We start from the raw sequence: 11715 nt of genomic DNA, 5'->3' as shown, positions 1-11715 counted from the left end.
ACTGTCCCCTCTGGCACAAGCGACAGTCCCCATTAACGTTGCAGCTCACCACCCCACGCCACTCGTCCAGCCCATCGCCCTGACCCCCACACCGCTCCATTGCCAGCGGGCGCCTGGAGTCCCTCTGCTAACTACCAGCCCCACTTCTAGCGCTCGGCTAGTCCAGCCCCGCCCCCTGCCGGACCCCTTCACCAGCCCAGTTCCCAGGTCGGGTGGGAGGGGGTGTCGCCCAGGTCAGGAGGGGAGCCACGCACCCAGCCCTCAACCCCCACCCCCCAAACAGCGCGAGGCTCGGTTGAAGTAACACATCAGGGTTTATTGTTTCCATTCCTTGCAGCTAATGATTAAAAAAAGTTCTAAAATAAATTACAGAATTAAATAACCTCAGGTTGGATTATACCCCCCGCCAAAAACCAAGGGTTAAATCAGTCACTGGGTTTGGCAATAGCAACAAAAAAAACCAAACACTCAAGGAAAAGCAGCTACCGGTTTAGCAGGTATCACGGCACCTGGGCCAAGACCCTCTGCCAGGGAGCTCCCGTCGGGTCCCTCGGCTCTAATACCCACGTGCCAGGGTGCATTCACCTCCTCACAATTCAACCTCCTCTTTTCCCCACTCCTCTGTTGGGCTCTGCGTGAGCACCGTGCCGCTGGCCAGCCCTGTCCCCCCATGCACTCAGCAGGCCCGTTCTCTTCCCTCCTAGTCCCTTACCCGTGAGAGATTCTCTGTGCTGCGTCCGCAGTCAAAGGGAGACCCCTGCTAGACGTGAGTGGGGTGGTCCAGGTAAGGGTCTGTTTTGGTCATGTGTAACATGACCGTAGGGGCTTTGTAATGGCAATGTGCCCCAGTGCAAGTGACCCCGCTGCATGGCTTCTCCCTAGTCCTCATGCCCAGTTTTCTGTTGCACAGGCTCTGCCAGGTCTGGAGCGTTTTGGAGCTCCACACCCACACGCCACTGGTGATGCCCACCACCAGCGACATGAAAATCTTTAGCATAAAGACGGCCACGGTGGGTACCGAAGCTTCCAAGGAGCAGTGGGCGCTGCGCCTACTGGGGAAGGCCATGCAGCCATGCTCCAATGCCCTGAGGTTCCAGTAATCCATATTGAGCCGCTCGTAGAAGTAGCAGACGATGACGCATGTGGCTGGGACGGTGTAGAGGATGGAGAAGACCCCAATCTTCACCATCAGCTTCTCCAACTTCTCTGTGTTGGTGCCTCCTGTCTTCATGATCTTCCGGATGTGGAAGAGGGCGACAAAGCCCGTGAGGATGAAGGAGGTGCCGATAACCAGGTAGCAGGAGAGTGGGATGAGCACAAACCCCGTCAAGGCACCAACGTCCATGCTTCCCACGTAACAGAGCCCGGTGAGCTCATCTCCCGCCACCTTCCGCATGGTGAGGATGACGATGGTCTTCATGGCTGGGATGCCCCAGGCAGCCATGTGGAAGTAGCTGCTGTGGGCTTCAATGGCCTCGTGACCCCATTTCTTCCCAGCTGCCAGGAACCAGGTCAAGGTCAGGATGACCCACCAGAGCGAACTGGCCATGCCAAAGTAGTAGAGGATGAGGAAGACGATGGTGCAGCCAGTGCTTTCTAGCCCCTCCTGGATGACGTACAGCTCCCCGTTCTCACGGTCGCAGGCTATGTTCTCAGCCCCAGCCACCGAGCGAATGATGAAGGCCACTGAGTAGACGTTGTAGCACATGGAGAGGAAGATGATGGGTCTCTCGGGGTATTGGAACCGGTGCGGGTCCAGCAGGAAGGTGAGCACTGTGAAGGCCGTGGAGACGAAACACAGCGTTGACCATACCGCCATCCATATGAAGGCAAAATCTTTGTCCTCCCGGGACCAGTACACGTCCACCCCAGGGGAGCATTTGGGGGCACAGGAGAGGCTCTTCTCCACATACTGGAACTTCTCGGGGTTTTCACATGACCCCAAGCTGTTTGGCCCCCTGCCCTCTCCAGTCCCTGAGGGCCTGGGGCGCGGTGCCACTGGGAGCATGCCCTGTCCCTTCGGAGCGTCCCCGGGGGTGGCGTTCTCGGGCGCCTCCATGCACAGGGCATTGGGGTCGTTCTTGGTGGGCAGCTTGCTGCAGTCCAGGGACTCCGGCCAGCCAAAGTTGAACTGCTCCATGATGGGGGCGCACTTGTGCCGGGCCTGCTCACACATGGGCTTGCAGGCCGGGATGCTGGTGCTCACCTGGTCCGTGCACATGGGGGCGTAGAGGGAGCAGAGGAAGAAGCGCAGGTGGCCGTGGCAGCCGTACTCCACCAGGGGGGCAAACTCATGCAGCTTGATGGCTGCCTCCTGCTGGTTCTCGTGCCCCATGTAATTGGGCATGCGGGTCATGTTGTAACCGATGCCCTGGCACATGGGGATCTCGATGGGCTGGCATCTGGCCTCACGCCCCCGCTCGATGTCATAGGAGCCGATCTCCAGGGTGGAGCTGGCCACCACCAGCTGGCACAGGAAGGACAAGGTGATTTGCAGGCGCAGGGCTGCCATGGCCGGCTCCTGGCACGTCCTGGGCACCCCGCTACCGCCAGGGCTGGGCGCTGCCAGGGCGCTACACAAACGCCCCCATCTTGCCCCAGGCACGGAGGGCACCAGCCGGGCAACCCCCTAGGCGCGTCGCGTCGCCTCGTCTAGCCCCGGGCTGGGCAGCGCCCCCCAGGCAGTCCCATGGCAGGGGCCGGCTCGCTCGCCCCTCCGCAGCCCAGGCAGCCGGGTCCCTCCCGCGGCACCGAGCCCCCGCCGGCGCCGGCGGCTCAGAGCGGCGCCGAGGGGCCGCTCCCCCCACGGGGCGCCCGGCCGCGCCGGGGCTCCATGCGCCGGGCACAGGCGGACGCGCCGGGTCGGGGACCTAGGAGCCGCCGCCGCCGCTCCTGCCTCCGCGGCCGCTGAGCCGCCGCCAGCCCCCGGAGCCGGCTACACCCCCGGGAGGGCGGGCCCGGCCGCCGGGACCTCCCCCAGCGGGCGGGGCGGCGTTAGAGGCGCAGGGGCTGCGGCCGGGGAGCTCCGCGCGGGTGGGGCTGGAGGCCGTCAGCGGGGGGCGAGAGCCCGCTCCGCCGATCGGCCGGGGCAGCGCCGGAGACACCCCCCTGGCCCCCCTTTCACCCCTCCTGGCCCCCCCTTACACCCACCCCTGCCCCCTTGAACCTCCCTGCACCCCGCTTACACCCACCCCTGGTCCCCCTTTTACCCCTCCTGGCCCCCCCTTACACCCACCCCTGCCCCCTTGAACCCCCCCTCCACCCCCCTTACACCCACCCCTGCCCCCTTGAACCTCCCTGCACCCCGCTTACACCCACCCCTGGTCCCCCTTTTACCCCTCCTGGCCCCCCCTTACACCCATCCCTGCCCCCTTGAACCTCCCTGCACCCCCTTACACCCACCCCTGGTCCCCCTTTTACCCCTCCTGGCCCCCCCTTACACCCATCCCTGCCCCCTTAAACCCCCCCTCCACCCCCCTTACACCCAACCCCTGGTCCCCCTTTTACCCCTCCTGGCCCCCCTTACACCCAGCCCTGCACCCCCTTACACCCCTCTGCCTCCCTGCACCCCTTAAACCCCCTTGCACCTCCCTTACACCCACCCCTGCACCCCCCTTTTACACCCCTCCTGGCTCCTTGCCCCCCTGCCCCCCTTAAGCCACCCTGCAGCCCCTTTACACCCAGCCCCTGGTCCCCCCTTACATCCACCCCTGCACCCCTCTTATACCACTCCTGGCACCCCCGCCCATACACACACACCCTGAGAAACACACACACCCTTACGCAAGTCTGAGCCACATACTCTTACTCATACACATAGAGCCCGGCACTCAGAGGGCACCCTTACACATGCAAACACACACTTTCTGAGACACACATGGACCCATTCCCTTACACACACAGATACAAATACATCTGGTGACACACGCACACTCATCTACACATAGACCCATGCCTACACACAGATGCACACACATTTGCACACTCATTTGCTCACAGACACACTCACATGGAGACCCACACACACTCACAGATAAGTGGACACACATGTCTACACAAACACACACATCCCCTTTCCTCTGGCTGAAGGCATTAATGATGTTTCAATAACTTGAGCAAAATGCAGGAGATCCCAGGGAATTCTCTACCTGGTAACAGCTGAGGGCTACCCAGAGGGGCATCACCTGGTGAGCGAAAGGGACCCACCTCTAGACCCCATCCCCAGCCATGGTGCTGGCAGTGATTTTCAGGGGGCCCTGGCTGAGATGATGGAAAATCCCATGCTAAAAAAGCAGGCCCTGTCCCCTGGTAAACAGGGCAGGGTGGGGGCAGGGGACATGTTTAATTCATTAGGGAATGTTTATAAAGTGCTTTGAAGATGAAACGCGCCCTAGAAGTGCGCGGGTTGATTATGTATGTGGCACACACGGCCAAGAGAGACGGGGATGCTGAGGTGCTGGGATTTCATCCTCCAGAGCGTGCAATAAACAGAATATTTAACAGGCAGTCTGTTGTTAAAAGTGCCCCATTCGCCTCCTCGCAAATGTTCCTCCCGAAACACACTGCACTTCCCCACAGGGCTGCTGGGATTGACGGAAACAGGAGAACGGTCCTGGGCACCCAACCACGGCTCTCTGTTCCCAGTGTCGCTGAGAGACCTGCGGGGGACTGGCTGCTGGGAACGTCCAGTCACTGCCCCAGCAGAGCAGGCTGCCAGACTCCCAGTGGGGAGGAACTTTTGATCTGTTAAATCTGTGTGGCTGGTTCAGCGCTGGTAGGTGAAAGGCGCTGGGCTGGCAGCCCCGGGGACCAAAGTCCCGTTTATGTGTGCAGCAGCAGGACAGCTTCCTACCTGCATACCCAGCAGGGCTCTCCCATGTGCATGGGCGAAGGTTGGCACAGCTGGAGACCAGGGGATCAGTAACCCCAACCCGGAGTGCTGTCCCTGCAAGGCCAGGGCACAAGCTGGCAGCCTCACTCTGTGACTCACCGGGGGACGGGCCCTAGATTCAGCTAGCCATTGTCGTGGGTTGCTCTTCGCCCCCTGCAGGGAAGTCTCGCACCTTGCTTTGGCCCTCTAGGATTGTATTTGGCACAAGGGGAGAAATGCCGGAGGCTCCATGGAGTCCAGTAGGGACTTGGCTATTGCTAATCGATTTTATGTACCAGGTGCTCAGATACTACCAGGATGGGCAGCCAGAGAAAACAGAGAGAGAGAAGGTATTTGGTGAGGCTTTAATTGCCGTTCCTTATTGTTAATTATTTGGGCAGCATTATGGTGAGTGGGAGAGGATGCTTTATAAATGACGTTATTTTTGGATAGTTGGAATGATCAGGTGTATTGGACACAAATCTGGGAGCTGGGAACGCCTGGCTTCTAACCCCAGCCTCACACTGACTCGCTGTGTTCCTGATGTGCACGCTTAGCGTAAAGCATTTAAACCAACCCACTGATTTCAAGGGGACAACTCAGATACTTAGAGCTGAGCCGATGCTTCAGTGCTTTGCTGGGCTGAGGCCTTTAGCTGTCACCAGCTGAGCACCTAAAGACTGAAGCTCCATAATTTGGGGCCACTCTTGAATAAGAAGGTTTTAGCCTCGCCAGGTCTCAGTTTCCCCATCTGTAACTTGGGGATAATAATGCGCCGCTGGCTCAGATGGCAGTGAGTGTTCATACAGCACTTCACAGATGCAAAGTGCCAGCATTTAATTTGTGCCAGGGCCTGGCAGTTCCTAGCCCCGGCACTTCTGGGCCTGGCAGTTCCTAGCCCCAGCACCTCTGGGCCTGGCAGTTCCTAGCCCCAGCACCTCTGGGCTTACAGCGTCAGTTACGAAAGTAAAGACATTGCTTGAGCCCCGGCACCTCTTTCATTACAAATTAAGCACTGGAAAGTGCTACATCAGCATCGGCATTAATTAGTATTATTAGCGCCTCTTGATCAAAGCTGAGAACTGGAAAATTCACTTAGCTCAGCAGCAAAAGCCAGCGAGTGTTAAGTGACTCTCCAAACACGGGCAGTCCACACCCAAGCAGCCCAGCACAGAGCACCATTGTGCGTGCGAAGGCAGCTCTTCTTTCCTTTCCCTTCATTTCTTCCCTTGTCCCCCGAGGGAGAAGAGATATTGATGACAGGGCAACTGACAGTTTAATTAAAGCCAGTACTTTACACGCAGGTAGCATATTTGTGACCAAGTGGGAGAGCAGCAGAGAAAGCAGCAGTGGGAGCTGGCAGGAGACCTGGTGAATTTCCAGCGGGTCAGGTTAACAAAAACTGCTCCTGTCTTTCCACAGAGGTGCCAGCTGCTCAGGGCACTGCCCTCTCAGGGCTGTCACCAGGAGGGGACGTGGATGGGGAGGGCTCAGGCACTGCAGAGGAAGGCAGTTGGAGAGATGCCCCAAACCCATTAGGACAGAGGAGCAGACAGGCAGACGGATAGGGAAGGGGAAGGGGAATTTCTGTGTCCAGACTTTTAGCTGAGCCTTGACCTACTCGGCCTTCTGCAGGCTGCCCCAGAATGAGGTAATCACGGGAAGCTGGGCTCACAAAGGCAAGGGTGGGAGAGGGCTCCCCAAACATCAGCTGCACATTTCGCACAAACCCTCGTTAGCGCATACCGCCTCGTTAGCACAGGTGGAGAACAGACTCGTTTCTGAATGTTCTGCTGCCCGGCCCTCAGATACCATGGTGTTGAGCTCAGGATAAGAACCCACCTAGACTGGAATCGGTGTGCATGGACACCCATTAGCCCACACAGTCCCCCATTAGCACGGATCCCGGCTGGCATGCATAGACCCCTGTCAGAACACATGGACTCCCCGTTGGCCTGGAAAGTCCCCCACCTGTGCAAAGAGGAAAGTGCCCACTGGCCCAGTGCAAGCCCAGCAGTGCTAGTATCGGATATAGGGCCTGCAAAATGCACCCAACTCCCTTTCCAGTTTCCCAGCCCCATTGCATTGCAAAGGCAGCAAAATCTCTCCTCCTCCCTGTGGACTGAAAAGACGGGTGCGGACGCGGAGGGCCTGTCTCTGCTGCCTGGCTCCCTTGGTGCTGCCATCCAGTAGCGGTGCCCCCAGGGCACTGAGCTTCCGCAGCAGGAACAAGTTGGAGCGAGGCTTGGAAACAAGCATTTATCTCCAATGAGGAGCACAAGGCCATGAGACAGAGACAGCTGCAGCTGGCTCTAGTGGCAGAGGGAAACAACCTCCGGCTCAGCCCCCTGGCTTCTCCGGGGCAGGCTGGGGGCTTGGAGGATGGTGTGACAGCTGTCTGTGCAGGGGGCTGCCGATCGTGTTGGGATGGGGTTTACGGCCAGGGCTGAGTCTCTTCCTTGGCATCCACCCGCTCGCTGACATCGCCGAGCGGCTGGCATCAAAGGGAACTCACCCTGCTGGCTTTCCTCTTTGCCTCGCAGGCAGGGGAGTGAGATGCCCATGTGCCACCTAGCTACAGGTCGCCCCACACCATGCCCACTGCTGAAGCACAGAGACAAATCAGCCCCCTCCCTTGGCAGATTGTCCAGCAGGGCCCTCATGGGCTCTGGGTTATGGCACTGTGACAAAGTTCCTGCTCTCCCTTGGTGGATCTTGCGCTTATTGGCGGATTTGCTCACCTTGGAGCTCACGGCAGCCCTCAGCTTGGCCGTTTTTCTGAACCCACAGTCCAGGTCGACTCCTCCTGTGTCTAACCAGGAGTTGGGAGAATTTGGGGGGAACCCGGGCCTGCCCTCTACTCCGGGTTCCAGCCCAGGGCCCGGTGGAATGCAGCTGTCTAGAGCGCCTCCTGAAACAGCTGTGCGACAGCTACAAGTCCCTGGGCTACTTCCCCATGGCCTCCTCCCAACCCCTTCTTTATCTTCACCATAGGACCTTCCTCCTGGTGTCTGATAATGCTTGTACTCCTCAGTCCTCCAACAGTCCACGTTCTCACTCTTAGCTCCTTGTGCCTCTTGCTCCCAGTTCCTCACACACACACCACAAACTGAAGTGAGCTCCTTTTTAAAACCCAGGTGCCCTGATTAGCTTGCCTTAATTGATTCTAGCAGCTTCTTGATTGGCTGCAGGTGTTCTAATCAGCCTGTCTTAATTGTCTCCAGAAGGTTCCTGATTGTTCTGGAACCTTCCCTGTTACCTTACCCAGGGAAAAGGGACCTACTTAGCCTGGGGCTAATATATCTGCCTTCTATTACACTCCTATAGCCATCTGGCCTGACCCTGTCACAGGCACCAACACAAGGGGAAAGAGAGAGGCAGTTTGTCCCTGCTGTTCCCACTTCAGGGCTACTGCTTGGCCTGGACACTCCTGTGCCAGGTACCTCCCTGGCCTGGTATTAGGAGCTCACACACCCAGGGGTGGGTGGCACTTCAGCACAGACTCACATGTGATCTGATCTCTTGGCGGGTCTAGTGAGCCCACTCGCTCCCCAGAGGTCATCATCAAAGCTGACATTTCTTTTGGTGGAGAATGCAGATTCAGTGACCCCGCAAGGTTTGGTGAATTCATGTGGGCTTTGCCAACTTGTTCATTTAAAAAACAAACAAACAAACAAAAAATTCCAAAACATTCAAAAATTTTAAATTTTTGGGGTTCAATTTCAAAACACTCAACATTGAACGGAAATGTTTAATTTGAAATGCATTTCTTTTCCAACTTTTCGATTGGCCACAAAATTCAAAACATTTAGTTTTTGGTTTGACTTAAATCCCTCCCGCTCTCCCCCCCTCCCCCGTTTTTTTGGAACGGCCCGTGGACTGGAAAATCTCTCATTTGCTCGGCTCTCATTGCCATGTCACCTCCATCCTAAGTCACCTCTAAACATGGAAACGGCAGCTGAGTGTCACATCAGCAGGCATTGTGCAAATGACGCTCCTGACTCTATGTTCCCAAACCACATGGGGAGCAATAACAGGCCCCTCCAGCAGCCTCTGGTGGGTGCTCGCCCCATCCCCTTGAACCCCAGTTACATGTCTGCACCCCCCTGCCACACTCCAGTCACACATACAACAGAGAAAGAAGACCACAGTGTATTTTTTATAAAAAACTGGTTTAGAGGGGAAGTGAAAGGAAGTATTTTTTAAAAGCATGTGTAACAAATGGAAGAGAGAGAAAGATGATAGCAATGAATATAAATAAGAAGCTAGGAAAAATAGAAAATTGGTAAGGGAAGCAAAAGGACACAAGGAGAACTCCAAGATCAGCAAAGTTAAGGACAATAAGAAGGAGTCTTTAAAAGTGTATTAGGGACAAAAAGAATCCTAACAATGGAATTGGTCTATTACTAAATGGAAAGGGCAGAATAGGCAGCAGCATTCAATAAATATTCTGTTCTGTATTTGGGAAAAGGTCAGACGCTGTATTCATATCCTATGATATTGATGAAATACTTTCCATTCCAACAGTAACTAAGGAGGACATTAAATCAGCAGGTCTGAGTAACTTGCATCCAAGAGCTTTAAAACAGCTGGCCGAGGAGCTCTCTGGACCATTCATTGTGATTTTCAATAACTATTGGAACACTGGGGAAGTTCCAGAGGCCTGGAAGAAAATCAATGTTGTGCTAATACTTTAAAAGGGTGAACAGGATGACCCAAATAATTATGGGCTGTCAGCCTGACAGCAATCCTGGACAGATTAATGGAATGGCTGACACAGGACTTGATCAATAGAAAATTAGAAGAGGATAATATAATTCATGTCAATCAGCATATATTTATGGAAAATAGAGCTTGTCAAATTGACTCGATAACTTTTCTTGGTGAGATTACAAGTTTGGCTGGTAAAGGGAGTGTCACGGAGTCCCCAGGCGATGCTCTGGAACTGCTCCTTACGAAGCCAGTCAGGACTCTGGTGAAGTCCCCTCTCTCTGAGCAGACTGTCTTCAGGGCAAGAAGCTCACACAGCTTCTACCTTCCTGGGTTTGACCTTGGAGCATTCAGCAGCCTCTGCCCCTCTGTGCGCTTCCCACAGTGACTCCACCCAGGCGGGGTCCTGGGGAAGCCAGAGAGTCCTGCACCCCAACTTCGCTGTCAGACGTGACTCTCAGCCAGCCAGTAAAACAGAGGTTTATTAGATGACAGGAACATGGTCTAAAACAGAGCTTGTAGGTACAGAGAACAGGACCCCTCAGCCAGGTTCATTTTGGGGGGCAGTGAGCCAGACAATCACGTCTGCACTTCACTCCACGTCCCCAGCCAGCCCCCAACTGACTCACTCTCCACCCCCTCCTCCTCTGGGCTTTGTCCCTTTCCCCAGGCCAGGAAGTCACCTGATTCCTTTGTTCTCCAACACCTTTAGCTCTCACCTTGCAGGGGGGAAGGGCCAAGGCCATCAGCTGGCAGGAGACAGAGTATCGGCCATTTATGTACACTGGCCCTTTGCTCTGCAACAATTACAGCCCCTTATCCCACCACCTAGAGACTTAAGAAATGCATAGGGGAAACTGAGGCACCCCTGCAGTATTCAGAGGAAACATTAAGAACAGTCCCACATCGTCACAGGGAGCAAGTTGATGGAATACGCAGAAACGTCTATGAGGCTTTGGGCTTGGTACCGCGTGGCATTTTGATTCACCATGTTTATTATGGTAGTGCCTAAGGACCTACCACAAATGGGCCCATTGAGTGAGGCATGACACAAACACAGAGCAGCAGAGGGTCCCTGCCCCAAACAGCTGACAATCAAAATAGAGAAGACAGACAAAGGAGGGAGAATCTTCGCATCATAGAACTGCAGGGCTGGAAGGGACCTTGAGGTGTAGTCCAGTGCCCTGAGCTGAGGCAGGGCCAAGTAAACCCGACAGCTGTTCGTGCAGCCTGTTCTTGAAAACCTCCAGTGACGGGGATTCTGCAACTCCCCTCGGAAGCCAATTCCCGTACTTACCTGTCCTGATAGAAAGTTTTTCCTAATATGTAACCTAAGTCTCCCTGGCTGCAGATTAAGCCCATTGCTTCTTGTGCTCCCTTCAGTGGACATGGAGAACAATTGATGCCCATTTCCTTACAACAGCTGTTAACATATTTGAAGACTGTTATCAGCACAGGTGCTGACTTTCCAAAGTGCCAGGGGTGCTCGATCCCAGCTCTGCCCCAGGCCCCACCCCCACTCCACCCTTTCCCCCAAGGCTCCTCCCCACTCTGCCTCTTCCTGCCCCCACTCCACCCCTGCCCCGTCTCTTCCTGCCCAGTTTGGCCCCCTCCCCCGAGTGCATGCTACATCCCCGCTCCTCCCCCCCCCCCCCCCCCGAGCCTCCTGAATGCTGCAAAACAGCTGGTTGTGGTGGGCGGGAGGCAGGGGGAGGGAGGAGGAGGTGATGATTGCTGGGGCTGCCGGTGGGCAGGAGGCGCTGGGGGTGTGCGGGGGAGCTGATGGGGGGCTACAGCCCTGGAGCACCCACGGAGTTGGTGCCTGTGGTTCTCAGGTCACCCCTCAGGCTTCTTCTATCATGGCTAAACATGCCCAGGTTTTAACTGTAGGTCAGGTTCTCTAAATGTTCTATAATTATTGTTACTCAGCTCAGGACTCTCTCCAATTTGTTCAGATTGTTCTTAAGTGTGACGTCCGAAACTGGACCCAGAACTCCAGCTGAGGCCTCACCAGAGCTGAGCAGACCAGGACAATTATCTCTTGCATCTTCCATACAGCACTCCTGTTCATGCACCCCAGAATAAGATTAGACTTTTTTGCAGTTGCATCCCATTGTTGGCACATGTTCCGTTTG

The 11715-nt window shown here is 55.8% G+C and overlaps 1 protein-coding gene across 1 annotated transcript; it reads right to left on the bottom strand.

The window, feature by feature from the left end:
- Positions 1 to 295: 295 nt before the first annotated feature.
- Positions 296 to 2912, bottom strand: FZD9 (frizzled class receptor 9). Its single transcript, XM_007065453.4, has one exon. The coding sequence runs from the start codon at positions 2510 to 2512 to the stop codon at positions 761 to 763; it is 1752 nt and encodes a 583-aa protein (XP_007065515.1). The 5' UTR covers positions 2513 to 2912; the 3' UTR covers positions 296 to 760.
- Between the last annotated feature and the right edge of the window lie 8803 nt (positions 2913 to 11715).

The sequence above is a fragment of the Chelonia mydas genome, chromosome 17 (assembly GCF_015237465.2).
Source record: "Chelonia mydas isolate rCheMyd1 chromosome 17, rCheMyd1.pri.v2, whole genome shotgun sequence".
Lineage (NCBI taxonomy): Eukaryota > Metazoa > Chordata > Testudines > Cheloniidae > Chelonia > Chelonia mydas.
Note: the sequence above shows the minus strand (reverse complement) of the source record. Positions and strands in the feature narration are given on the sequence as shown.